This window comes from Cetorhinus maximus, chromosome 22, assembly GCF_964194155.1.
Source record: "Cetorhinus maximus chromosome 22, sCetMax3.hap1.1, whole genome shotgun sequence".
NCBI lineage: Eukaryota > Metazoa > Chordata > Chondrichthyes > Lamniformes > Cetorhinidae > Cetorhinus > Cetorhinus maximus.
Genome location: NC_135900.1, coordinates 48,396,717 through 48,422,216, shown reverse-complemented (window position 1 = coordinate 48,422,216; position 25,500 = coordinate 48,396,717). Strand labels below are relative to the sequence as shown.

At 46.5% G+C, this 25,500-nt stretch overlaps 2 protein-coding genes across 4 annotated transcripts in view; one reads left to right on the top strand and one right to left on the bottom strand.

The window, feature by feature from the left end:
• The window catches only part of cacna2d4a (calcium channel, voltage-dependent, alpha 2/delta subunit 4a), a 718,409-nt gene that overhangs the window by 248,631 nt on the left and 444,278 nt on the right, over positions 1-25,500 (bottom strand). The gene's annotated exons all lie outside the window — the stretch shown is intronic.
• lrtm2a (leucine rich repeat transmembrane protein 2a) overlaps positions 1-25,500 on the top strand; it is a 55,110-nt gene that overhangs the window by 14,271 nt on the left and 15,339 nt on the right. For both annotated transcript variants that reach the window (XM_078568259.1, XM_078568260.1), the window contains exon 2: positions 15,150-15,339. In XM_078568259.1, coding sequence (XP_078424385.1) covers positions 15,285-15,339 — 55 coding nt within the window. In that variant the 5' untranslated portion in view covers positions 15,150-15,284. The remainder of the gene's footprint in view (positions 1-15,149; positions 15,340-25,500) is intronic.

Here is a 25,500-nt window from a genome sequence, read left to right as displayed (position 1 = left end):
TGGGGGGGCAGTGTGTGCAGAACCTTCTGAATTTACATTTCAAAAGGTTCTCTAATGCAGATTATGGTTCACGACACGTGAACCGCGACTCTTTGAAAAGCTGGCCCAACTTTATTAAAATTACGGAGGACTAGGACATGGCCATCCCCACAATGGATTAGGCCAGGTCAGAAGTGCAAAGTGCGGGTTTGTGAACTTAAAAGGCAATCCTGAAAATCGTAAACCCTGGGAATGGGGTCGAGAATCTCAGAATTGTGTCTGGATCACTATTTAAAAGGGCCCCTGAGTCAACACAACTCAGTGAAAATCCAACCCATTATATCCTATGCAGAGAATTTTCGGATCGGCGAGCGGGGGCGAGGCCCGTGTCCCGACGTCACCACGCGTCATTTAGGTTTTCAGTTCGGCGGATGCGCAGCCGAGTTGGCTGCGCGCCTGCCGAACTGTCAAAGGCCTGTTAAGGCCATTAAGTAGCTAATTAAGCTGATTGTCTGGGCTGCCCATCCAACCTTAATGTTGGCGGGCAGGCGAAGAGCCCAGGCGGCCTTTGCATTTTTCATAGAACCTCATCCACGGGCGGGATGAGATTTCATGAAGGGTTTATAAATTAAATAAATTTTTTCATTAAAGTTCATTGACATGTCCCAGCTCATGTGACACTATCACATGAGGGGACATGCCTTAAATTTTTTTTTTTGTTTATTAAAATTTTTAAAATTTAAAACTTACCTCCCTGAGGCACTTCTGAGCACTCCCCACTCAGGGAGCCCACCCCGCCCGCACAGAGAGCACTTAGCGCGTCTTAATTGGCCCGCTCATGTAAAATGGCGGCGTGGACCCGATCAGGGGCACCAACTGGGTACGCGTCCGCCCACGTCCGCCTCCACACAACCCCCCCAATGGAGGGAAAATTCTCTCCTATGCATCTCCAACCAACAAACTGTCTTTCAGTTGCTCATATATAAATTAACACAGGTGAGTCTCCATTAATAGCCCCCGCGCCCTAATATGTGCAATCCCCAATTCATATACAATTAAGATTCCCTACTCTGTCAAGACAAAATAAAAATTAGACTTTATATCTACAAACAAAATTTCAAAATAAAATGAAAAACTTCCATATTCTATGCAAAACATTACATTGAGAGACAACTCTCCTCCTTGACCCCTAACAATTTTTTTATACATGCAATTCTTTTAGTAAAACTAGCTGACAGTTGATGGCTTGAATCCACCCAGTTAATTTTGGAGATTTCCTATCTTTCGAACATTTGTCTCAAGCCAGAAAGATCCATCCATATTTTTTTCTGACTCATTTTTCATACAGTTGACATTATCCCACAATGAACAATTATCTACATAAAATTCAATGAGTGTACTATCTTCAGTACACCTATTGTACAGAATGTCACTGTTATATAGCTATATTTGTCAAATAGAATCCTACACTCACTGGCTCCACAAGAATCAATGTTTCAGCAGCCAGAGTGCTTCTAACAATCATTTTTACTTTAGCTTTTCAAGCTAAAGAAAAACATTTCCCATTCTCACCCTTAAAAATGTTATGAAATCAGCTGCAATATAATACACAACAGGAAGATTAGCATGTGAAGCATCACTAAAAGTAACTAGCTTCATATTCTTTGGGTCATCTAAGGATGGGAACTTAGGACACATTTTTCCAGATTTAATTTTCATAATGCTTATTTGTCCTTAATATATGCTCTATTTTAGCATGTTTCATTGCAGTACTAAACTCCAATACATCAAAATGAGTAGCTGGTTGAGCATGAGTGCAAGACCAACTGATCAATCCAGCTTCATAATTGCTCTGTCTGTTTAGCTGCAAGATGACACTTCTGCGATAACTTAGTATGGTTAACTGGGATGGGAGTAAAACTCTCTAAATAGGATTTTTGATTTAAAGTTACACTAGAATTACTTGGCTTAATATTTAAAAGCAAACTTAACTCCCAATTTTAAATTCTACTCTAATCTTATTAATAATACCCTTCTCAAATTCCATAGAACCACCCCATTAGAAAACGTGGACATGCATCATGAAGATGCCTAAAAGTATTCATTTATGATACCAATAAAACATTGCAAGGTCTGCTTTCATTTGAAACATAACCTATTTTCAGCAAAACAGATCTCATCAAAAAGTACCATACACTGGAAGCATCATTCAGGCAGAGATGCATTTGGTTAGTTTCCATAATTTTCTTCCTGCATCTGCTGCATCTTTAGGTGGTTTCAGAAACACTTCTCTCTGAAAAGTAGTGCCCTGCAGAAATGCGACTTCTCAGCCAATTGACCTACATTCCCGTGAAGCTGTGGCCAAAAGAGCCAAAACAATTTTAAACTATTTTCCACCTTTTTAGCAGCGGAAAATTCCACTCTGACATCTGCATCACCCATCTTTTAAACTCTTAGATACTGAAGTCACTCTAGCCTTATAAGTACCACCTCCATGAATTTTTTCAGTACAAATCTAATTCTGAGACAAAGCTGCCAGTCACCAATCTGGTACCTCAGAATAAACTCCAAATTCTCTCCAACTATCTAACTCTCTTTTTTGCCTCTCTTATTCATTTGCCCTGGAGTTTATTGGCAATCAGAATATCATCATCATGAGAACTTCTGCTTCTAGTTCTGTTACATGACTGTTCTGCGGTCTTTATTTTATTCTTTAATCTATTCCAACTACAGCCTCTACATCCACTTTTATATCAGTAGGGATTATTAATGCAAGATCTTCCCTTGCATTATCAGAGGCCAGAATTTTCCGGCTGACGTGCGGGTGGTGGAGCCCGCACATCATCGCTTAAAATGTCGCGCACTGACGTCGCGTGAACATGCCGACATCAGCGTGCAGCATCGTGGTATTTCGGTTGGCGGGCACGCTCAGCAGCGGGTTGTTCACCCACCATTAATTGAAGGCCTTGTTAAGGCCCTTAACTTGCCAATTGTCCTGGAATTTGAGGGGCCCGTGCGAACTTCGGGTCAGAGCATGGGCCCAACAGGCAGGGGGGTAGGAGATTTTTTATGAAAACTCATGCACTGTCGGGATATGTGGATTCAGAAGGGTTGTTCATGTTTTACACAAAGTTTTAATTGCTGAAAGTGTTTTAAAGTTGCGTGTTTGATTGTTAGCAGTTCTCATCGATTTCCAAGAGCTTCTTGTGTACTTTGAAACCAGTCTGCAGACAGTAACCTTTCTCGGGCCTGCAGCTTTCCAGAAGCCTCCATTTAGCCTGGGGGTATGGGTTCTGACCTTTCCGCTGGAGGCAGCTCCCTTTACGAGGAAGGGAGGGATAGAATAAGGAGGAGGCCAGGACTGGACAATCAGCCTCCAGGGGAGCCACCTTTGGGAGGCCAGGCGCAGGCACAAGGGATGCAGGGCCAAGAGGTTGTCCAAGGTGCAAGGTGCCGCAGAAGACGCCACTATCCTGCTGCCAGGATATACAGGCGGCGAAGCAGCTGCCTCAATATGACTGAGGTGGAGTGCTGAAGGAGGCTCCGACTCTCAAGTGAGATAGTCAACTATATCCGTCAGGTGATTGGCCCTGATATCTCCCCTAACTGTGTAGGAGGACGCCCCATGCCAGCGGCTCTGAAGCTCACAGTTGCCATCCACTTCTATGCCTCTGGCTCCTTCCAAGGCTCGGTGGGTGATCTTTGCAGTGTCTCCCAATCAGCTGTCCACACCTGTGTCAAGTAGGTTACAGACGCTCTAGTCAGATGGGTATCCACCTTCAGTCACTTCCGCTGCGACCAGACAAGTCAGACACAGCTTTGCAGCCATTGCTGGCTTCCCCCGCGTCCAGGGTGCTATAGACTGTACACATGTGGCCATCAAGGCACCAGCAGGTGAGCCCGGTGCCTTCGTCAACAGGAAGGGTTTCCACTCCATGAACGTGTAGATAGTGTGTGATTACAGGATGCAGATTTTACAAGTCTGTGCAAGGTACCCAGGCAGCTCCCATGACGCCTACCTCCTCAGACACTCCCAGGTGCCAGGGCTCTTCAGTGCTCCGGCTCGGCTGGATGGTTGGCTGCTGGGTGACAAGGGCTATCCCCTGTGAAGGTGGCTCATGACGCCTCTCCGCCATCCAAGAACAGAAGCTGAGCATCAGTACAATAGGAGCCAGGGCACCACAAGGGCTGTGGTGGAGAGAGCCCTCAGTCTTCTCAAGATGCGCTTCCGTTGCCTGGATCGCTCAGGGGGGGCACTCCAGTACCATTCAGATCGCGTCTCTCTGATAGTGATAGCATGCTGCACTCTGCACAATCTTGCGCTGGAAAGGGGGGATGCAGGTGACGATGAAGACCTTGACGCAGTGGATGAGGCTGCACATGATGAATCCAGCAGTGGCTCAGAGGATGAGGAAGCACAGGGCGATGATGAGGGGCAGCACGCTGACCCGCTACTACACCAAGGAGGCAGGGACACCTGGGACAATTTAATCCAAAGAACCTTCAGCTAGCGCCACACACATGGATCAGCAGGAACAGCATTGCCTGGCGCTTCCACACGTGGCACTTAGGTGCCACATCTTCCACCTGTTCAGCTTCAACTAAGGGTTTAGTACAGAAACATCAATGTCCACTCAAGCGCTCGTGTTAAATATGTGAAAAAGAAAAATGCATCACAAACAAAAGACCCTCAGCCATGGTAACAAAGGTGGACTTTATTCTGCCCAAAAGAAAAGCAAACAACACTCCATTGCAATAAGAAAAATTTGGGTCCTTATTCTAAGTACAACACAAAATCACCAGTGACATACCTGTGGAGTGCCTAAGGTGTCTTATGCTTTCATTTGCGGGTGCTACGTCTAAGTGCCGCCCCATCGCTCGGAGTGTCTTGTGAGACAGCCTGTTGACTCTGCTGTCCTGTTGGCCTCAATGACCTTGGCGGGCGTCCTCTGGCCCGTGGAGCCTGTGATGGCCCCGCCTGGGAGGGAGTGGCCAGTTTCTGAACTGGCACCTCCCCAGTTGTTGCAGCCTCAACGGAAGAAACGTTGACTGTCAGAGGAGCGGAGGAGCTGCTGCCCTCATCCGGAGCGCCCTGAGAGGAGCTCGCAGCGACGACAGGCAGCTGCTGCGCCGACGTGAGGTCCCTTTCGACCTCCCTGCTCACCGCAGATGCATGGGCACCAAGCGCCGACATTTGGTGCCCACAACATCTTCCACATTGGGAATGACCACCCGTGGCCAGTACCGCTGTGAGGGCTTGCAGGTCAGAGCGTATCCCAATCATAAAATGTTCCATTCGATTGAAGCCCCTCTCTATGAGAGTCGCCAATTTCTCATTGGAGGAAGCCAGAAGCTCTGCCCTGAGGGTCAAACCTTCACGTGCACTCCGCCTGGACTCCTCCGTCGCAGAAAGCAACTGAACCATTCCCTCACGCAACCCTGCCAGATGCAAATGCACTTCCTGCCACCTCTGCTGCAGCTGCTGCATTGGTGACAACTCCAGAGGCACGTCATTAGTGCCGGACTCGGCATGTGCCTCATCTCCTGCAGCCCTCCAGCTGCTGGCACTAGCGGCACTCTCTGCCCCTACCATCTCCTCCAGTGATTGTGATGTGCCCTCTCCACTGCGACCCGGGACACTAGCCGATGGTAAAGTCCCCACCGAGGCGTGTGTGTCTGCACTGGTGCCTGGCTGGCTGAAATGATGTGCCGCAAGTTGCATATGTTGGCCCTCAGGTGTGGAGGGGGGGGCTGCGGGGTTGAGGTCCGGGTCGCTCTGGTGGTGATGCCGAAATTAACAACAAGGACACTGCATCAGTTAACGTACAGTCAGTTCAACCTTTCATCCCTTTCCCCCCCAGCCTCATAAGTCGCTCACCCTTCAAGACCCATAGGAGACGAACATTGATGATATGGGAAATAGTCAAGAGGAGCCCCAACCATTAAACTCACATACAGACAGGCTGGTCAGATGGCCTCAGGAATGCCACATGGCATGTTATGTACCATAGGAATGGGGAGAGTGCAGAGGTACCTGACCTGGATGCATTCTGGCCTGGAGAGTTGCGGGGCTGAGGAAACATCGCAAACAGTTGCGACATTTGCCGTGGATCACAGGAGATTGAGAGGTCACATTATTGGCCTTCATTCTGTTAGGAGGGGCATAGACCGGATGTGCAGAAGGCAACATTTCCCCTTGGCGCAGGGATGAGTAACGTGGTGGCATTTATCTAAGTTGAGTGCCATGAGGTTCTCAGCTGAGGTGCTGAGGATCTTTTGGACAAAGTAATGTGGAGTGCACAGGCTGAAAGGGTGCTGGAGGTCCCAAACCCCCTAAGGTGCAATAACTCTTTGGCTGTGCAGCAGCGATCCAATGGCATGTTAGACCATGGTGATAGTGGTCACAAATGGGATAAGGTGACTTTGGAGGGTGGTGGAGATGCGAATCCTCAAGGGGACAAGGGTCCCTTCTGTATGACCCACACGTCAGAATGTCTCAGTCTGTGAATGAGCATTGTTTCAGCATTAACGATTCCAGCAACCATCAGTGGTTTGGATGGTGTGCAGACACAGTGGATGGGACTGTGGACCTCAAATACCTGGCTGCTGGACCCCAGCCTCGCCGCCCCCGGCCGCCCTGGCCTCCTGCCTCCTGCCCAGCTCCATGGCCTCTTCTTCAAAGGTTGTGAGGCGCTGGAGGAGGGTGCGCCCACCTCCAGTCCTCTGGCGCTCCCGGGCATTGTGGTGGCTTTTTGCCTGCAAAACAGATAAGAGGGTTTTTTAGGACTGTTTGCTCATGTACTCTGCACGCGCACGCCACACCCCAACCACAGTGGCCAGTGGCCCATCTGAGGCCTCCAGCGGCTCCTGTCCACACTACTGGTGATCAGTCCCCAGAAGGTAGTATAGCTAGTCCCAAACTCCTCCCCCAACTGCCACTTTGGACACATTCAGCGTCCATCACTTTGAATATCACACGGGTCTTAGCGCCCATGGCAAGGAGGCGCAACTAGGTGCGACGCCGATGCCAGCAGATGCCACTTGGCCAAAACACCTTGAGGCACCTCTTGCGCCATCTCATTACCATAAATATGACATGTGTTGGAGTTCTGAGTATGTGTCTAGCTGCCTCCCCTGCAGGTTGCCCCCAGACTACTCAAATGCCACAAACACAACATATGCTGCGGGGAGAACCCTTCTTCACCTCAACCACTAAGGCTGATGTAAGCATGGTCAGTATCCGTGTGCCCACCCAGCGTGTGCCAAATGCCCAATGCAGTAACGACAGCAAGACATAGTGGGGGGGCTCAAAGGCTAAGGCTGCCTTTTGGGTCAAATGGCCAAGACAGACATGGTACTCACCTGTCCAGAGCGCAGCAAATCATTGAATCTTTTTTTGCACTGGGTGCCAATGTGCTGCACATCATCATGGGCACTCACAGCGTCACCCACCTCCTCTCACGCCTGGCTGGTGACATGGGGGGTGCTCCTCCTCCCATCCTCCGGATACAGCACGTGCCAACGGATAGACACCTCTTGGAGGAGGACAGCAAGGCATCTGAAAATCGGGGGGTACAGTGGCCCCCCGCTGGCCTCTCCTGCAGCCTGCCCCCCTCCTCCTGCTCATGCTGCTGTCCAATCGGTCCTCCCTCCCTCCCTCTCTCCATGAGTGGCCATGGTGCACTGCCTCGAGCAGGCTGCCTGGCCACTCTTTATTCAGGCTGCTGGCTCCCCATTGGAACCGGCAGTCTGAACACGCCCGCCCCCGCGACTATTTTCCCGTTCTCCACGGGAGTCGCTTACCCACTGGGTGAGCCTTAATTGGCCCACCCGCGGAAAATGGCGGCGCAGCCCATTTCTCCAGCAGCAATCGGCCGCCCGCCCGCCTCAGCCCAACCAACAAACGGAAAAATCTGCCCAGAGGTTATTCCTGTTGTTCAGGATCGTTTTCTGACATAAGAGCCAGTTCCTGACTCACTATTACTACTTATATTGAACTTTTTTACATTCTACCTTTTCACCCATGAACATGGCCACAGTCCTGAACATTCAACCAAAAATTAAATTTGCCAGTAAGTTTTCCTGCATGTTCCATCATCATTGCATCTCTCCATTCATTAGACCCCTCTAGAACATATGTCACCCATGTACCCACTGTGGGCAATTGCCCTGTGACTGTGATACTTCTGCCATGTGTGTCATGATCATGCACATTATCAGGATCCAGCCCTTGTTCTACTGAATTCTGTTCCTTAAGACCCTATGACAAAAAAGCTTGAGTATTTCAGGTACAGAGGTACCTCATTTACTTCTACCAGCTACTCAGAGTTTGAGATAGTACAATTAATTCCCATTAATTGTCAAGAATAAGCCTTAACTGTTTGATTGTTTTGTTTGACAAGTACTGCCTTACAAGAGTCTTTGCATTCTCTATGATTCCCTCTTTTACAGTATACCAAATTGTTTGAATTGAACTCTGTCACAGATGGTCCAATAAGACACCTCACTGCTTTACATTTTTCTCCAATACTTCAGCCTTCACAAAATTAGAAGTTAATTTGGAATTTCACCAATAGACTAGTTGGTAAGGATTATATTCTCCAACCATCTGAAGAGACTTATTTGCATGACCTGCCCATGCAAGGGTAGTTGACAATTTTAACTTTGGTCAATAAGCCAACATTTTAAACTCTGTTTCATCAATCACAGCATGATCCCTTTCACATAGACCAATGCTAAAAAGATTCTCAGCTGTATTCATGAGATTTCATTCATATTCTCAACATAGCTCCGAACTCCTTGTTAGTAAGTTCACCTCCATTATGGGTCAGGAACTTTGCTGTTGTCACAAGTGCAATCCCTATCCAGTTTTCCACTATTACTATTTTTTACTATATTTTTGTTTAGGAATACTAAATCTAATAGTCGGATGAATAAAATGTAAGGTGGAAACATTTCTTTGCCCCAAACCTTTATATCTATGGCAATTATCTTGTTCAAATGGCATGCTAATGCAAGGCTTACAATAGAACATGGTTTGATACTTCTCACAGATTTCACAATTCTCACTAATCTCTTCTATTAGATTTGTATGTCCTCATCAATTACACCTGCATATTTTAGTAGGATTTTTAAGTTTGACAAATAGGTGAGCAAATTATCTTGTAACTTTGAGAAACTTTGTTTTTTTCTTCTTTATCTTATCCTTTTTCCTTATACCGTTAACGCTTGCCTAACACTTTGATAAGAAACATCAGGTTTGTTTAAGGGATACAATAATGTCCTGACTTGGTAAACTGCAGATCAACATATTTCCCAAAAATAATTGTCCTATCTCGTTCCATGTCAAGATTCATTTGTGACTTTTTCATGGAAGGTTCACTCAACAACATAGATATCTCACTAGAGATAAATCAATATTTATAAAATGGCTCACTCCTGCTATTTTACATTGAATTAGAACTCACTTGAGTGACCTCAATGTGTTTTCATCATCAAAGTAAAACAAATTATACTTTAATATTCCATAACCGTGTGTTGATCCTCACTACTTAGGGAATCAAGGTAACATTTTAACCAATTCAATGGTTAACCACTCCATGTACTGTTGAAGTACAAGCACTATCTAATATCACACAATTAAAGAGTCTGTAACTAATACATTTAATACAGGATTAAAACTTCTTGCGATCATATAATCTGCTCAGCTTCATCATCATCTTCATTCTCTTCCTCAGAACTATTGTCTGTGTCATTATGAAGACTTTGATCTGAACAATTTGCCACATATTGATATTTAAAGTCATATTTAAATTTATTATTTAAATTTTATTATTATTAACTTTTCATTGGGCATTTCTGGAACTCATTTTCCTGTTACTATTGTTCCGCTTTTGTCTTCTGCTGATATAACCGGCTTTGCTATCCTTACTTCCATCATCATTCTGCTTGTTTTTAATCCTTTTGTTGGATTGATGCCTGTGTCCAGTATCTGAACTATTTCAAAATCTGGTTACTATCAAGTCTTCTATTCTTCATGCCATTGAGGAATGCCTCATTTATTCCACAAAGGGAAAGACTGTTTCCTCGGGAATTGTTTTAAGGCAGCAGACATCTGATTTAAGAGGCTTCTCCCCTGAAAATTGAACACCACCTAGAACCAGTTGTTTGTCCATATGAGGCACCTTAGCATACTCCAGTAATTTAAATATGAGTACTGATCCAGGAATCCCTAAATTGAACTTTGCCAAACCTTTGTACTCTTTGTTAGAGCCCAGGGTATATTCTTCCATGGAATCATCCTCCATTTTCTGAAACCTATCAAATTCTGATCTCATAGGTATTTAATAGGTCATCTTTCTTATAGATTTCTTTCACAAATTCTGGTACAGAGTCTAACCCTTCATTATTTTCTAGCTGAGAGCCATCCATCTCAGAAAATACCTTATTTCTGCTTTTACTTCATGCAGAATTCTTTTTGGTATATAACCCATGTCCATATATCAATCTTATTCTTCCAATGGTCATATTGTTCAGTCTCTGAGCACATCAGAGGGTAATCATATCCCAGCAACTTAAACTTGCTTTCTGCCATTTTCTATAATAGCCATTATGATTTTAGCTTTATGTCCAAAAAAAAACTGTAGAGCGGAATTTTCCCATCCCGTCCATGGAAAGTTTCATGGCAGGCAGGAGCTGAGAATCCAGCGCCAGGCAAAAAGTCGGAAATCTGCCGGTGTAAAAACAATTTGCTGGATCAAGGTTTCCATGGTAGTCAACAGCCTTCCCATGGTGACATCGAGGCGCTCGCATGTCGGAGCTACAACATTAGAGAGAATGTGGATGGACTCCTCCATCATTCACTCTAGTCTGCTGAGCAACTATCGAATCTCTGCCTGATGTTCCGCTATCATTGCATCTCCAGCATTGAGATGGTGGCTGCTTGCAGAGGATCATCATCTGACTCAGACTGATCGGGCAGCTGGTCTCCAGCAGCCCTCTGAGTGTTGGGGACCCGGGCTGTCCCTGCCTCCAACTGCTGCGGGGACGTGTCAGTGAGGTGTTTCCCAGAAAGTGAGACCAAGCCTAATCTACAGCTGTGCCTCACCGACGTGTGTGTCTCTGAGCTGGTGGAGGGTGCATGTGAGCGCTGTGACAGTTCTTCCAAAGCTTCCTCTTTAGACATGGTCTGGGGGCTCAGACTGGTGCTCAGGTGCCTTGAGGGTCTTGATCTGCTGGTGCCTAGAAAATACAGTTGATGAGCATGAGCTAGATAAGACTGCATGTGAGTCACTGTGATTGATGGAGCTGTGATCTGTACTAGGTTTCTGGGAGAAGCCGATCTCCCCTTCCCCATAGGAGTGATCCCTGTCCTCCTCAGCCAGCTCAGCTGCAGCCTTCTCGAACTCAGTGGGGGCAATGATGTAGGCTGTCCCTCCCCTGGTCTGAGATCTTTCGTGCCTGTTGTATGCCAGCTTGTCCTGTATGAAGAAGAAAGAAAAGCATGTAATGAGAGGGGGTGGAGCAGAGGTTGGGTGAGATGCATGTCCCATGTGTGGTGAGCCCTCCCCAGAAGGGCCAGAGGATGGAATGTGAGCAAATGATATCTGGAATGGTAGTGATATGAAATTCTTGGTGAGAAAATAAGTGTTGATATGTTCCCCCCGCTAATGGTTGTGTGAGATCCCTGAAGAGAGTAGCCATTTGAGTGCATGATGCCATGATGAGAGTTTGATATTGGAGGGAGTTGAAGGATGATTTATTGTGGCAGAGCGGATAAGATCATTCATCCTCTTCCTGCACGAGATGGTGTTTCGGGCATGGTTGCCAGCCGTGCTGTGATAGCCTCCCAGGCCGAGATGTGAGGCTGCTGTGCTTCTTGGAGCCATCCCTGGACAACAAGACATGCCTGTGTGCCCTGCACTCCTTTGATCAAAGCTTGGAGTGCCTGGTGGCTGAAGGTGGGTGCTGCCTTCTTCTTGAGGCTTTCGGCCCTCTCCTTGTGGCAGGAAGGCCATTTCTGCACATGTCCTGAAGACAGGTGGTCTGGAGAGAGTGAGATGTATGTATTGGACTGATGTTGATATGTGGTGCCCGGATCTTCTACCCTACCAGCTGATGGCGGGCAGACGAATCAGCTTCTGACCCGTCAGGTGATTCAGCCCAATACTCACCTGTGAATAATTAATGAGCTTCCAAGCAGGGAATCAGGTATGAGTTCCCGCCATTACGGCCAGTGGGGTGGACACTGCCGAAACCACCCACCACCACACTTAGTCTCATAAGCAGAAAATTCCATCCGTAGTATCTAACTTTCACCTTTGGGCAACCATTCTCTGCTATTATGTTTGCACTTGATTAGGCAGGTGGTGAAGGATAGAACACCTACAAGCTTTACTTACAGAGACATATATTGTATATCATGCACCTCCAAGCGACAACCCCTTTCAGTATGGTCCATTGTATATTATCACAGGTGAGTCCACAATTTATACCTTCCACCTGAATAAAATTAATACCCAATTGATAAAATTAGCAGGGATTCCTTAGTGCAGCTTGACACATGTTCAGCTGTATGTTTACAAGGACGCTAACAGAACCTTGAGCTCCAAATGGCAAGTTGTGTTAAATCTGTGTTAGATGCTGACTGTTTTCATGATCTGCCCAGTCTTGGTGCAGGCACAGCACACCCATGCTATTGCCCTTCCTAACATAGCAATTGGTGCAGGCCATGCCAGAAGTCATTGGGAGCAGAGTCCTCACAAACTTTTCATCTCTGGGCTCTCATTGTGCCAACATCAATGGTGTTATGCTGCCAAATTTTACAGCCATGATCTTTAAACATTTCCCCACCACTGATGATAAGCAGATTACTTACTATTTTATCTATCATCACTTTTTTGAAAAGATGTGTAACATTTGCAACCTCCAGTACTCTGGCACCACTCCCATATTCCAAAGATGATTAAAAGATTGTTGGTGGATCTTCTACAGACCCATCTCCTTTGTAATGTAAAATACACCTTCTTTAGAGATAATTACGTAAGTACCCCTCCTTCACTACGATTTCCCACATCAGCCATTTTTACACCATCTCTGAGCAAAGCTGAAAATTTGGGTTGAATTAACTAGTTTTGCATCACAAGTAACCATTAGCATTAAGTTTGAACATGGCCAAATCCATTTTACTGAAGAGCCTTACAGTTTACAGTGTTAATCCAATTAACATGGGTTTAATTCAGACCCATCACTCAGGAGAGAAAGGGCTGTACCCTAACCCACTGCACACCACACCCTATCCCATTTATGCCATAGAAAAGTGGGAACATGAGTTACATGAAGGCAAATGAGGACAATTTTGAGGCCCTCTGCCTGGCAAAAAGCAGTGGTTGGTTGAATATTGCTGTCTACATACCGCACTGTTTCTGCTCTGTTCCAACCATTTGCCATTTTCCACAGCGTCTCTACATGGGCAGCCTAGATAATTACATGTGTAAAGCCTCATTCAAATATGCTAATTGGTATCCTTTGAAGCACAAAGGACTCCAACACAATTTTTAGATCCCACAAGCTGTGCATGCTCCACCTTTTAGTACCAGGAATGAGCAACCTAACTAGAGATTCTTAAAGGGATTGCTGAAAGCCAGTCATGGAGATCTAATATCCTTTTGTTTCTTTTATGTTTTCTGGAGCTCTCCAAAACTCATGAACCCTTCTATCTACTGAGTTGCTTGCTGACATGGGAACAATGATCACCACTTGAGACAAAATGGCTTGGGTCTTTCAGCACAGATTTTCTGTAACTGTTTCAATCACACTGTTCACCACCTGTTGAAACTTACAATCAACCCCAACATGTTGGAAAATGGGGTGCAGACTTTGATTCTTCACATGTTATATTATTTATTTTCATCATGGGCTGGATTTTACAAACCCCCCCCACCCCACCTCCCCCTCCCCTTGCCAGCCATGTTTTCGATGGGGTGGGTCGGGGGGGGGGAGGCACACAAAGTACAAAGGGTTCCCAGCTCACCACCTTCCCACCCACTCCCGAGCTGTACCCCCATAACATGTTCGATGGGTGGGCGGCATATTTAAATAAAGAATTAAAGATCAATTGAGCTTTTCACCAAGCCAGTTGACCGGGATATTATGCTGCCCATGCCATAATACAGTTGGTGTGGGTAGGCGGGAGGGAGTGGGCAGGCTGTTTTTTGAGGCCCAGTTGAAAAAAGGCGGGAAGGAACGAGGGCACATCATTTGGGGGGGTGCCCTGTGTACATCTTGTCACGTTTCCTTCGATCCTCGACACGTGACCTCCAAAACCTAGCAGCCCATACCCCTCACCGCCCCCATTCCTGGCTCTTGGATCCCTCTCTGCCCTAAAAGCTTGGGACTTTCCTGTCTCCAGCAGCCATTGCTCTTCTTCCTGCTCCTCCTTGCAGTCATGGCAGCACTCACTACTGAGCTCTGGCGCTGCTGGGACTGCTAGAGCTGCCAGCCAATCAGATTAGCTGGCAAAATTTGAGAGCGGGACTTCCTTCCACTGTGGGGCAGAAGTCTCACTCTCACCTAGTTTAGCCCATTGGCAGCACCATATGGCTGCGGTGCATTGGCTGCTAGCCAACCTTTTTTTGGGGGGGTGGGGGGACGCGGGGTGGTGAGATGTTTGCACCCCCATAAAATCCAGCCCCATGTTACTGAGCAAAGGTGTCTTCTTGGGCTTTTAAAATCAATTTTCAAAAGGAAATAATTTATTTTCCATTTTAAGTTATTTTTTTCACCTCCTCTCCCTTGGCTTGGTTTATACAGCACACACTAATCCCAAACGTCTGCCAATGCTGCTTTATAATTTACTACTGCAAGGTAGGCATCAGCAGATCATATTGAGGTGGAAATCCACACATGGTGAGCCACCTCCTTTTGCTGACATGGCTGAGATCAGTTACTTGGAACCTGTGGTTCAGCACAGGTGATTTTGCATAACACAACTTGAATGTGTCAAGACACAAAGAGATGGGACGGGCATTCATAGTTGCAATTTTACTGTGTCAATGTCTTCTGTGCTGGGCAAATGCTATGCAACTTACGCAACTAACTGATTCAATTACATAGCTGCTTATAGATAGCAAAGTCCATTTAAAAGTAATCAACACAATGTCTTCTTCTAGTTTTAGAGACCAAAGCACTGGTTTTATCACTGAGCTGTGACATTGGACACTACTGCGATTCCTATTCTACAGAACGTTGGGCACACAACACAAACCAACAACTCTAAGAGTGGAAGTCAGGATACCACATTAAATATGGAACCTGTGACAAATGCAATTGTGAAGCAGGGGAGGAAGACCTCCTGCATATGTGAGTATAGATTATCCCTTTTGATTACTCCTATTGTTGCTTGTAATGGCATGTTAGAGGTACTGGGAATGATGAAGACAGGAGCAGACAAAAGGAATAGAAAACAATTTTAGCACAGAAGGAAATCATTCTTCTCATCATATCTATACTGATGCATGCTCCACATTTGAACTATGTATTCTAGTGCCAATTTTCTGCTCTGGTTTGTTCAAATGTCACCCTTCCCTCAAATTCTCTCTTAATTTTACGATTGACTCAGCTTTGATAGTTGATTAACTTAAAGCATTCCATATTGCAATTCCGAAAAAGTTCCTTTTGTTGTAGGGCGTTGGTTACAGTTCGGTAGGTCTGAAGACGTCTTTGTAGTCATACGTAGGTTAACTTGAAGCCTTTTTCTTGGAACTATTTACAAATATACAGTAAGGGTACAAGCTAGGAGCTGTCTCCTTGCTTGCTGGTACACACAACTCTGTCCAACCCTAGAGTGACCCTGCAGGTCATGTGCTCTCTTACATCCCTTTGTGGGCAGTACTGTTCTCAGTCCCACATTAACCCCATATGTGCTAGACCCTTATACGACAGCTTTTAGCTCCCCTATATGCTTTTAACATTAATTCTAAATTTAGATCCCTTTTCTCCAAATTCATGGACTCATGGAAAAAAAAATCATTATCATTTACCATCTCATTGCTTTGATCAGCTTTTCAAATTGCTCTTAACCTCTTCAGTTCCAATGTAATTCTAATGTTTGAAGTATAAAAGAATTAAAAAGGGGAATAAATCATACAAAATTCTGTAAAAAGAATGAGGATGCATTTCAGAAAAAATACTGGAAATAGACAGATTGATTGATTGGATTGGATAGGGCCCAGAAAAGGCTCAGATTGTCAGTGTATTACTGAATGTTTCCCTGCCAACACAGCCTGGTCCCTTGTTGTACTTATATCTAATTAGTAAGAAGTGATTCATCCATATGAACATACATAGCATACATACGAACATATGAATTAGGAAAAGGAATAGGTCACTCAGCCCTTCGAGCCCGCTTCACCATTCAATAAGATCATGGCTAATCTGTTTGTAATCTCAACTCCACGTTCCCTCCTATCCCTGATAGCCTTTCACCCCCTTGTTTATCAAGAATCTGTCTATCTCTGCCTTAAAAATATTCAAAGACTCCGCTTCCACCATCTTTCGAGGAAGAGAGTTCCAAAGACTCACAACCGCCTGAGAGAAAAAAAATTCTCCTTATCTCTGTCCTAAATGAGTGACCCCTTATTTTTAAACAGTGGCCCCTTGTACTAGATTCTGCCAAAAGAGGAAATATTCTCTCCATGTTGACTCTGTCAAGACCCCTCAGGATCTTATATGTTGCAATCAAGTCGCCTCTTACTCTTCTAAACTCCAGCAGATACAAGCCTAGTCTGTCCAACCTTTCCTCATAAGGCAACCTGCCCAGCCAAGGTATTAGTTTAGTAAACCTTCTCTGAACTGCTTCCAATGCATTTACATCCTTCCTTAAATAATACAATACTGTACACAATACTCCAGATGTGGTCTCACCAATGCTTTGTATAACTGAAGCATAAGCACTCTACTTTTGAATTCAATTCCCCTCGCAATAAATGATAACATTCTATTAGTTTTCCTAATTACTTGCTGTGCTTGCATACTAAGTTTTTGTGATTGATGCACTCAGACGCCTAGCTCCCTCTGCATCTCAGAGCTCTACAATCTCTCACCATTTAGATAATATGCTTCTTTTTTTATTTTTCCTGCTAAAGTGGACAGTTTGACACTTTCCCACATTATACTCCATTTGCCAGATCTTTTTGCCCACTCACTTAATTTATCTATATCCCTTTGTAGCCTCCTTGTGTTTTCTTCACATCTTACCATCCTACCTACCTTTGTGTCATCAACAAATTTAGCAACCATACCTTCGGTCCCTTCATCCAAGTCATTTATATAAATTGTAAAAAGTTAAGGTCCCAGTACTGTTCCCTGTGGCACACCACTCATCACATCCTGCTGACCAGAAAAAGACCCATTTCTGTCTACCCTCTGTTTTCTGTTAGCTAGCCAATCTTCTATCCATGCCAATGGGCCGAATCATCCCAGATTTGCACTAAGTGCGGTAGCGGGCGGGAAAAACAATGTTTTACCCGCTGGCCACAATGGCAGCTTCCCACACTGCATCATCCCAAAAAACGCTGCATTATTTATGCATTCCTGGGAAACATGCCGTTTCCACGGAGGGTGGGCTGTCATTCAGCTTCCACGTCATCATCTTGCCGCTTCATCACCTTGGGCATGATATTTAAAGTGCAGCCGTGCGCAGACCTCTCAGCGCTTCCATCTCAGGACTGCTGCACGGAAGACGTGGCCCCAAAAGACAAAAAGACTGCAGCTCCCAGGTTCAATGACGTGTCTGTCGAGCGCCTTTTGGACGCAATGGAGGCTCGCCGTGATGTCCTCTAACCCTGCTCTGGCTACAGGATGGGCAGCAACATCACCAATCCAGCTTGGGAGGCGGTGGCAGTGGTGGTCAGCGCCAATGCCCTGCAAAGGAGAACAGCTACTCAGTGCCGCATTTGGACAAATTATCTCTTTATTCTGCCAGGGTAAGTCACTCTTCTCATCGCTCTCAACTTACACACTCACAAACCCATCACACAACCACAGGGCCCTCACTTGCTGCCAGTTCAAGGGACATCACCTTTCACTCTCTCACACATACCTTCATTGTCCTCATCCCATCCATGAGACCACTCACCACCCACACATGCCAGGCATGCTTATCATCTAGTCTGGCAGGTGTCCTGCTCACTCTCTCCATCTTCATTCATGCAGGCCAACTGGCACACAACAAGAGGGAGAGGTCGCTGACTAGTGGAAGAATGCCTGAAACCAAGGTCCTCACGGACTTTGAAAACAGAGCCATCCAACTGTCTGGTGAGGATCTGGATTGTTCCTGTGCTGACGGTGAGGTCGGCAGTGCTCTACCAAGTGAGGATCCAGCAGTGCAACATCCATCAGACAACCATGCTGTGAATGATGTGTCCTCTTTCACAGGCCATTGTCATGCACTGATTATCTCTCCACGACCCAGGGCCTTCAACCACGCCCCGAAGAAACCTCTGAAGAGGAATCTGAAAGCACCCTCCTTGAAGTTCTGTCACAGCGTTCACCCACACCCTCCACCAGTGCAGAGACACATACCTCGGTGGGACCTAGCTTTAGAGTAGCCTCAGGATCACAATCTGGTGAGCACATCGCACTTTCTGATCCACAGCAGGCAGAGGCAGGGACTTCCCTGGTCCCCGGCACTCGGAGGACTGTTGGAGGCCAGAAATTTGCCTAGTCTGAGTCATGATTGGTGAACAGTTTCAACAGGGGCAACAACAGGATATCTGGTCATGGTAAAACTGAAGGGAAATGGCGCGCCAAGGCCAAGACACGTTCCTCCAGAGCCGGTTTCCAGTTTCCTGTCGGCTGCATCCACTGGCTGCTATGCAAGTGTCACTATGGCGAGCGTGTCGGGGCCAGTGCCGGTGCCTTCGTCTACCTGTCGAGGCTGCTGTCCTCGAGTACCTGACGGCTGAGATCCCCGAGCTGGCGGCAACGCGGCCCGGGACAACAAGAAGACCCGCACCATCTCCCGCCACCTGCAGCTCGCCATCTGCAATGACGAGGAGCTCAACAAGCTGCTGGGAGGGGTCACCATAGCCCAGGGTGGGGTCCTGCCCAACATCCAGGCTGTGCTACTGCCCAAGAAAACTGGCCACCCCAGCAAGGTTTATGCCTGAAGGGGCAAGATCAGAAAAAGATCAGGTGACGAGCCTCTGGACTTGGTCATGTCTCAGCTGCTGTAGTTGCAAAGGCAAGTTCGGGGACATCAGGAAGGGATGTCCGCTCCACTCCTCAGATTGCAAGGCATGATGGAGGAGCCCGTCCTCCTTCAGTCTGAGGTGACAGTGCCGGCATGCCAACGCACCGAGTTCAACACTGGTAGGATGGCAGCCGTCATGAAGACCTTGGTTCAGGACATCGCTCCTGCACTGCCGTGTGGGCTGAACTCCATCGCTAACCCCATAGTTGGCCTCCAACAGTGTGTACACAAGAGAGGTGTGGGACAGCTCAATCTCACTCTAGCTTCCCCTTCTACGCAAGTTGTCAGCCAGGGGCCCTTTGGCACCCATAGGGAGGAGGATCAGCAGGTGCACACGCCGAGGCCATACTCCCAGGTGACTCTGGAAGTGTCCAGCCCATCCTAATCCAGCAGCTCTAGTTCCACAGTTCGAGGATGGTGCCACTGCCACACAGCAGGACCACAAAAGCAGGCTGGGGCCCTCTAGGTCTCAGCCCTCCCCGGACGCTGTGGATGTCCGGGGAGCACCAAGACATAGTGGCAGGGTTAGCAAGGTTAAGAAGATGTAATTCTTTCAAGTCAAGCCAAATAAACTAAGTTAACAAATCAGGGAACAAATTAAAAGGCAGTCCCTTAAAGAGAGACTGCAAAAACAAAAGACAAAGTTTAAAGGAAACTTACAAACATTAAACCAAAATGTGATCAAAGGGGTCCTTAAAACACCCCAGTCCCTGCGCATGGAAGGCCTTGACAGTGCCGGCAGACACTGCGAGCTCCCTCTCCAGGGGCACCCGGCTGCGAACATAGCCACAGAAGAGAGGAAGGCAGTCGGGCCGGACAACCCCCTCGATCGCCCGCTGCCTGGACCTGTTAATGGCCAACTTGGCCAGGCCCAGGAGCAGGTTCACAAGGAGGTCCTCCTCCCTCCGCACCAGGTGAACCAAGAAGATGTAACCCTTTTGTTACAGAACAAATAAACTAAATTAACAAATCAAGGGACATAGTTGATTGCTTGTTGCCACAGAGATCTGAGCTCCACGTATGTGCAGTCGATCGTACCCTGCACCTGTGGGAAACCTGAGATCTTGGCAAATCCAATCGCTCTTGCATTCTCGCTCTGCCAGGGTGAAATGCACAAAGTTGTGTTCCTTCATGAGGATGGCATCGTGACATCATGGATGCATTTGTGGGTGGAGGCTTGTGATATCCCACAGAGGTCACGTGTAGAGCCTGGCGTAAAAATTGAACACTGCAGTCACCTTCACGGCCACTGGCAGCGGATGTCCCTGTGGCGCCAAATCCTGCAGCAGCTCGCAGACGTGACTGACCAGTTCCCCAGACATGCGTAGTCTTCGGCCACACTGATTCTTGGTCATCTGCAGCAATGAAAGATGGCGTCGATAGACCCTGGGTCTAGCTAGGCACTGACCAGCAATGGCTCGCTGTGGCTCTTCGGCAGTGTGTGCGGGAGCCCCTTCTTCCTGAGGGTGTTGCTTCTTCACAGCCAGGCTCCTCAGTCACTCTCTTCTCCTTCATCTTGGCTCTCTGTTCACCACAAGGCATACTGCTAGTTCACCAGGCACCACAATCCTGATGTACGCCTCTTGCAGGATGAAAGAGAGAGAGCGTGAGTTAGCTTCGGTGTTCTAAGAACCTCTCTTGGTTAAGTTTGAAGGCCCCTTAACAGCTCCCGGAGAGTGCTGGGCACCACTTGGATGGCCGGAGTTTAGTCGCTGCATGGCTGCCCGAAACCCCACCCACCTCCGCCCCACTCCACCTGACTGATTGGCAGCAGGTTTACTCATTGGACTGCACGCTGTGCTCTCAGCTCAGGCACAGGCATTCTCCTAACCCGCACTGGAAGACTGCACTGTTTCCTTGAGCCATGGGGGAGAGTGGTTCAAACCAGGATGATGGCATTGCAAGGGGCTGCAAGCACCTCCACCAGTGACTGCTCTATGGCCACCTTTCGCAAGGAGATTGTACAACTTGCCCCATCATCCAATTGTTCTGCAGTCAACTAACATGCTCATTAGTTTGCAGTCTGTGGCTGAGGGTTGAACAGCTCTGTAGCACTTGATGGCACTTTCATGCCTCTGCAATGCTTGAGTGGGCAGATAAGTGAGAAGCCTGTTCCACACATGTCAATGTGGCTGCATCTGAACTATCTCAGCTGCAGAGGAATGGTCACTTCATACAAGGTGTCCCTAATGCATGGCCGCTTCCCTCACCCCCACCTCGCATGTGCTCGTGCACTGCCTTCAGCCACAGGCAGCCCTTGTCCCACCCCTGCCCACCCCAACAGGCCAACAGGCGACACTAGTGAGTGCTGCGCAACGTTACTGCGCACTCACCTCTGAGTTCATCTCAAAGTTCAGCTCGCCAAGTGCATGCCTTATAGATGCTGTTGTGAAACACATCGGTGTGCAATTACGCTGATGTGGGCAGACGATCCAGTGGGGTGGTGGGCAAATGATTCTGGCGGACTGGCTTTATAATGATATGCAGATGTATAACAATGAGGTTCCCGACGATCGATGGTGGGAAACGCGACCCGCAATCGATGGGCTGAGCGGACAATCGCAAACTGGCTTCATGACGTCATGAAACCGATTTTTGGCCTGGTCTGTAGTTATTTGCTTTCTGTCTCCTTCCTTTCTTAAATAGAGGAGTTATATTTGCTATTTCCCAATCTGATGGGACCTTTCCAAAATCAAAGGAATTTTGGAAAATTAAAACCAATGCATTTGCAATTCCTGCAGCCACTACTTTTAGGACTCTGGGATGTAATCCATCACATCCTGGTGACTGATCAGCCGTTAGTTCTAATAGTTTTCTCAGTACATTTACCTGGTGAATGTAATTGTTTTAAGCTCCTCCCTCCCTTTCACCTCTTGATTTACATGTATTTCTGGCAAGTTATTTGTGTCTTCTACAGTTGAGACAGACACAAAATACCTGCTCAATGCTTCCATTATTTCCTTATTTCCCATTATTAATTCCCCAGTTACACTCTCTAGATGACCAATGCTCTCTTTGGTTACTCCTTTTCTTTTTAAATACTTGTAGAAACTTTTGCTACCTGATTTTATATTTCTAGCTAGCTTTCTCTCATATTCTAATTTCGCCCTCCTTATTACTGGTTAGTCATTCTTTGCTGTTTTTAAAATTCTGTTCAATCTTCTGACCAACCACCAATTATTGCAGATTTGTGTGCATTTTCTTTCAATTTGATACTATCTCTAACTTCCTTAGTTAGCCATGGATGGTGCATTCGTCTCAAGAATCTTTCTTTCTCACTGGAATATATCTTTGGTGAACATTATGAAATATCTTCTTAAACATCTGCCGCTCTTATCTCTACTGACCTACTCCTTAACCTATTTTTCCAGTTCACTTTAGCTAGCTCCATCTTCGTACCCCTGTAATTGCCTTTATTCAAGTTTAAAACACTAGTCTTAGACCCCCTCTTTTCTTCCTTAAGCTGAATGTGAAATTCAATTATGTTATGATCACTGTTACCTAGAGGCTCTTTTGCTGTGAGGTCATTAATTAACCCTGCCTCATTGCACACTACCAGATCTAGAATAGCCTACTCCTTGGTTGGTTCAAGAACATGCTGCTCTCAGAAAATGTCCTGAAGACACTCTATAACTTCATCTTCCAGATTTCCTTTGCCAATTCGTCCAATCTATATGTTGATTAAAATCACCTATGATAATTGCAGTGCCTTTTTTTAGAAGCTTCCATTATCCCTTTCTGTATACCCCATCCTATTGTCGTTACTGTTAGGGGGCTTATAAACTGCTCCCACAATTGACTTCTTCCCTTTGTTATATCTTATCTCTATCCAAACTGATTCTACATCTTGATCTTTGGAACCAATGTCATCTCTTACCACTGTACTAATGTAATGCTTAATTAACAAAGCAACTCCACCGCCCTTTCCTAGCTTCTTGTCCTTCCGAAATGTCAAGTAGCCTTGAATATTCAGGACCCAGCATTGGTCACCTTTCAGCCATGTCTTTGTAATGGCTACCAGGTTGTACATATTTATTTCTATTTGAGCTAACAATTCATCTGTTTTGTTATGAATGCTATGGGCATTCAAATACAGAGTGCCTTTAATTCTGTCTTTTTACTATTTTTGCAAACTCTGGCCTTGTCTGCTGTCACACTCTTAAGTTTGTATGCTCTTTCCCTTCCTGCCACACTCGAGTTGTCATCACCTTTATTTCTACCTTGATCTCTTGCCTTATCCTTTTCCTTTAATTTACCACATCTTCCCTCATGCGATCTCTCACCCACACTATTTAATTTCTCTGTACCACCTTAGTTATACGACTCACCAGAACACTGGTCCCAACACGGTTCAGGTGAAGAACATTCCAATGGTACAGCTCTTAGTTTCCCGAGTACTGGTGCCAGTGTCCCATGAATCGAAACCCATTTCTCCCATACCAATCTTTCAGCCACACATTCAATCCCCTAATCTTATTTAGCCTATGCCAACTTGCCCATGGCTCAGGTAATAATCCAGAAATTATTACCCTTGAGGTTCTGCTTTTTAACTGAGTCCCTAGCTGCTCATACTCCCTATGCAGAGCCTCTTTCCTAGTCCTATCTATGTCGTTGGTGCCTACGTGGACCAGGACAACTGGATCCATTCCCTCCCACTGCAAGTTCCTCTCCAGCCCAAAGCAGATGTCCTGAACCTTGGCATCAGGCAGGCAAAGCCATTTGGATTCTTGCTGTTGGCTACAGAGAACTGTATCTATTCCCTTGACTATAAATTCCTATTTACTCCCCCACCTTGAAAGGTTTCCTGTACCACGGTGCCATGGTGATTTCACTCACCCACCCTACAGTCTCCACCCTCATCCATACGAGGTGCAAGAACCTCAAACCTGTTGGACAATTACAAGGGCTGAGGCTCCTCCACTTCTACCTTCTGGGTCCAATGCCTCACTTGCATTCACACCTTTCTGTTCCTGACCATGGGCCAAATAAGACGACGTTAGCTGAGTGGGTGTGTCTGCCTTTTGGAACAAAGTGTCCTGGATGCATCCTCGCTGATGCATCACAGAGTCTGTGAATCAGCCTGCACTCAATGGGCAGAATTTTCTGCCTACCGGCTGGGCGGGCCCAACCCAATCTCCGGCGGGCAGGGAGCCGATCCCTGCCGGAGAAGCAGGCCCTGCCGCCATTTTAAGTGGGCGGGCCAATTAAGGCCCACCCAGCGTGACGCCCGGTGGGAAGCGCTATGCGCTCCCTGTGCTGGCGGGGGGGGGGGGGGGGGTGGGGGACGGGAATTCCCCAAATGCGAGAATGTGCTCTTTTGCGCATGTGCACGAAAGAGCGCACATCTTCCTGAGGCTAAGTGCTGCCTCAGGAAGATCGCTGACAGTTGTATAAACATGAAAAATAGAAAAAAAAATCCTTAACATGTCCCCCTCATGTGACAATGTCACACGAGATGGGACATGTTAATAAATTTCATTAAAACTTTATTCAACTTTTTAAATCCCTACATGAAACCTCATCCCGCCGATGGATGAGGTTTCATGTTTTCTTTATTTGCCGCCGGGGCTCCTGGCCTGTCCGCCAACCTTAAGGTTGGATGGGCAGGTCCTTTAATTGTTTTAATGATCCTATGATCCTATCAATGGCCTCAATTGGCCATTGACAGGTCGGTGAGTGGACAGCTGATCTCGCTGTGTCCCCGCCTTCCTGAAGATTTAAATGGGGTGGGATGACGTCAGGGGTTCTCCCCGATGTCATCTCGCGTCATTTTGCGTGTCAGCGAGTGGGCCCCGCCCCCTGCTCGCCGATGGCAAAATTCAGCCCGATGACTCTGAGCCGAAGTTCCTTGAGCCACAGACACTTACTGCAGACATGGTCACCTTGGATCAGACTGGCGTCCATGAGTCCCACATACTGCAACTGCAACACCTCACCTGCCTAGCCAACATTATTGCATTTTAATTAACTAATTCATTATTTATTTTCTTAATTATTTTAATTAATGCATCTAGTTTTGTATGAGCTTATATTCTTATGATTTCAATAAATGTTCTGCCTACACCTATTGAAATTCCCTAGTTTAGATAAGATAAATAGGAAAAGTAGGAAATACTCACTTATTTCAGCATTTTCCTGTTAACTAATGTCAGGCTAGCTGGTTTGAGGTTCTCTGTTTTCTCTGTCCCTTATTTCTTGAATAGTGGTGTGGCATTACTTTCCAATCCACCAGGACTGTTCCAGAATCTCAGGAATATTGGAAGGTCACA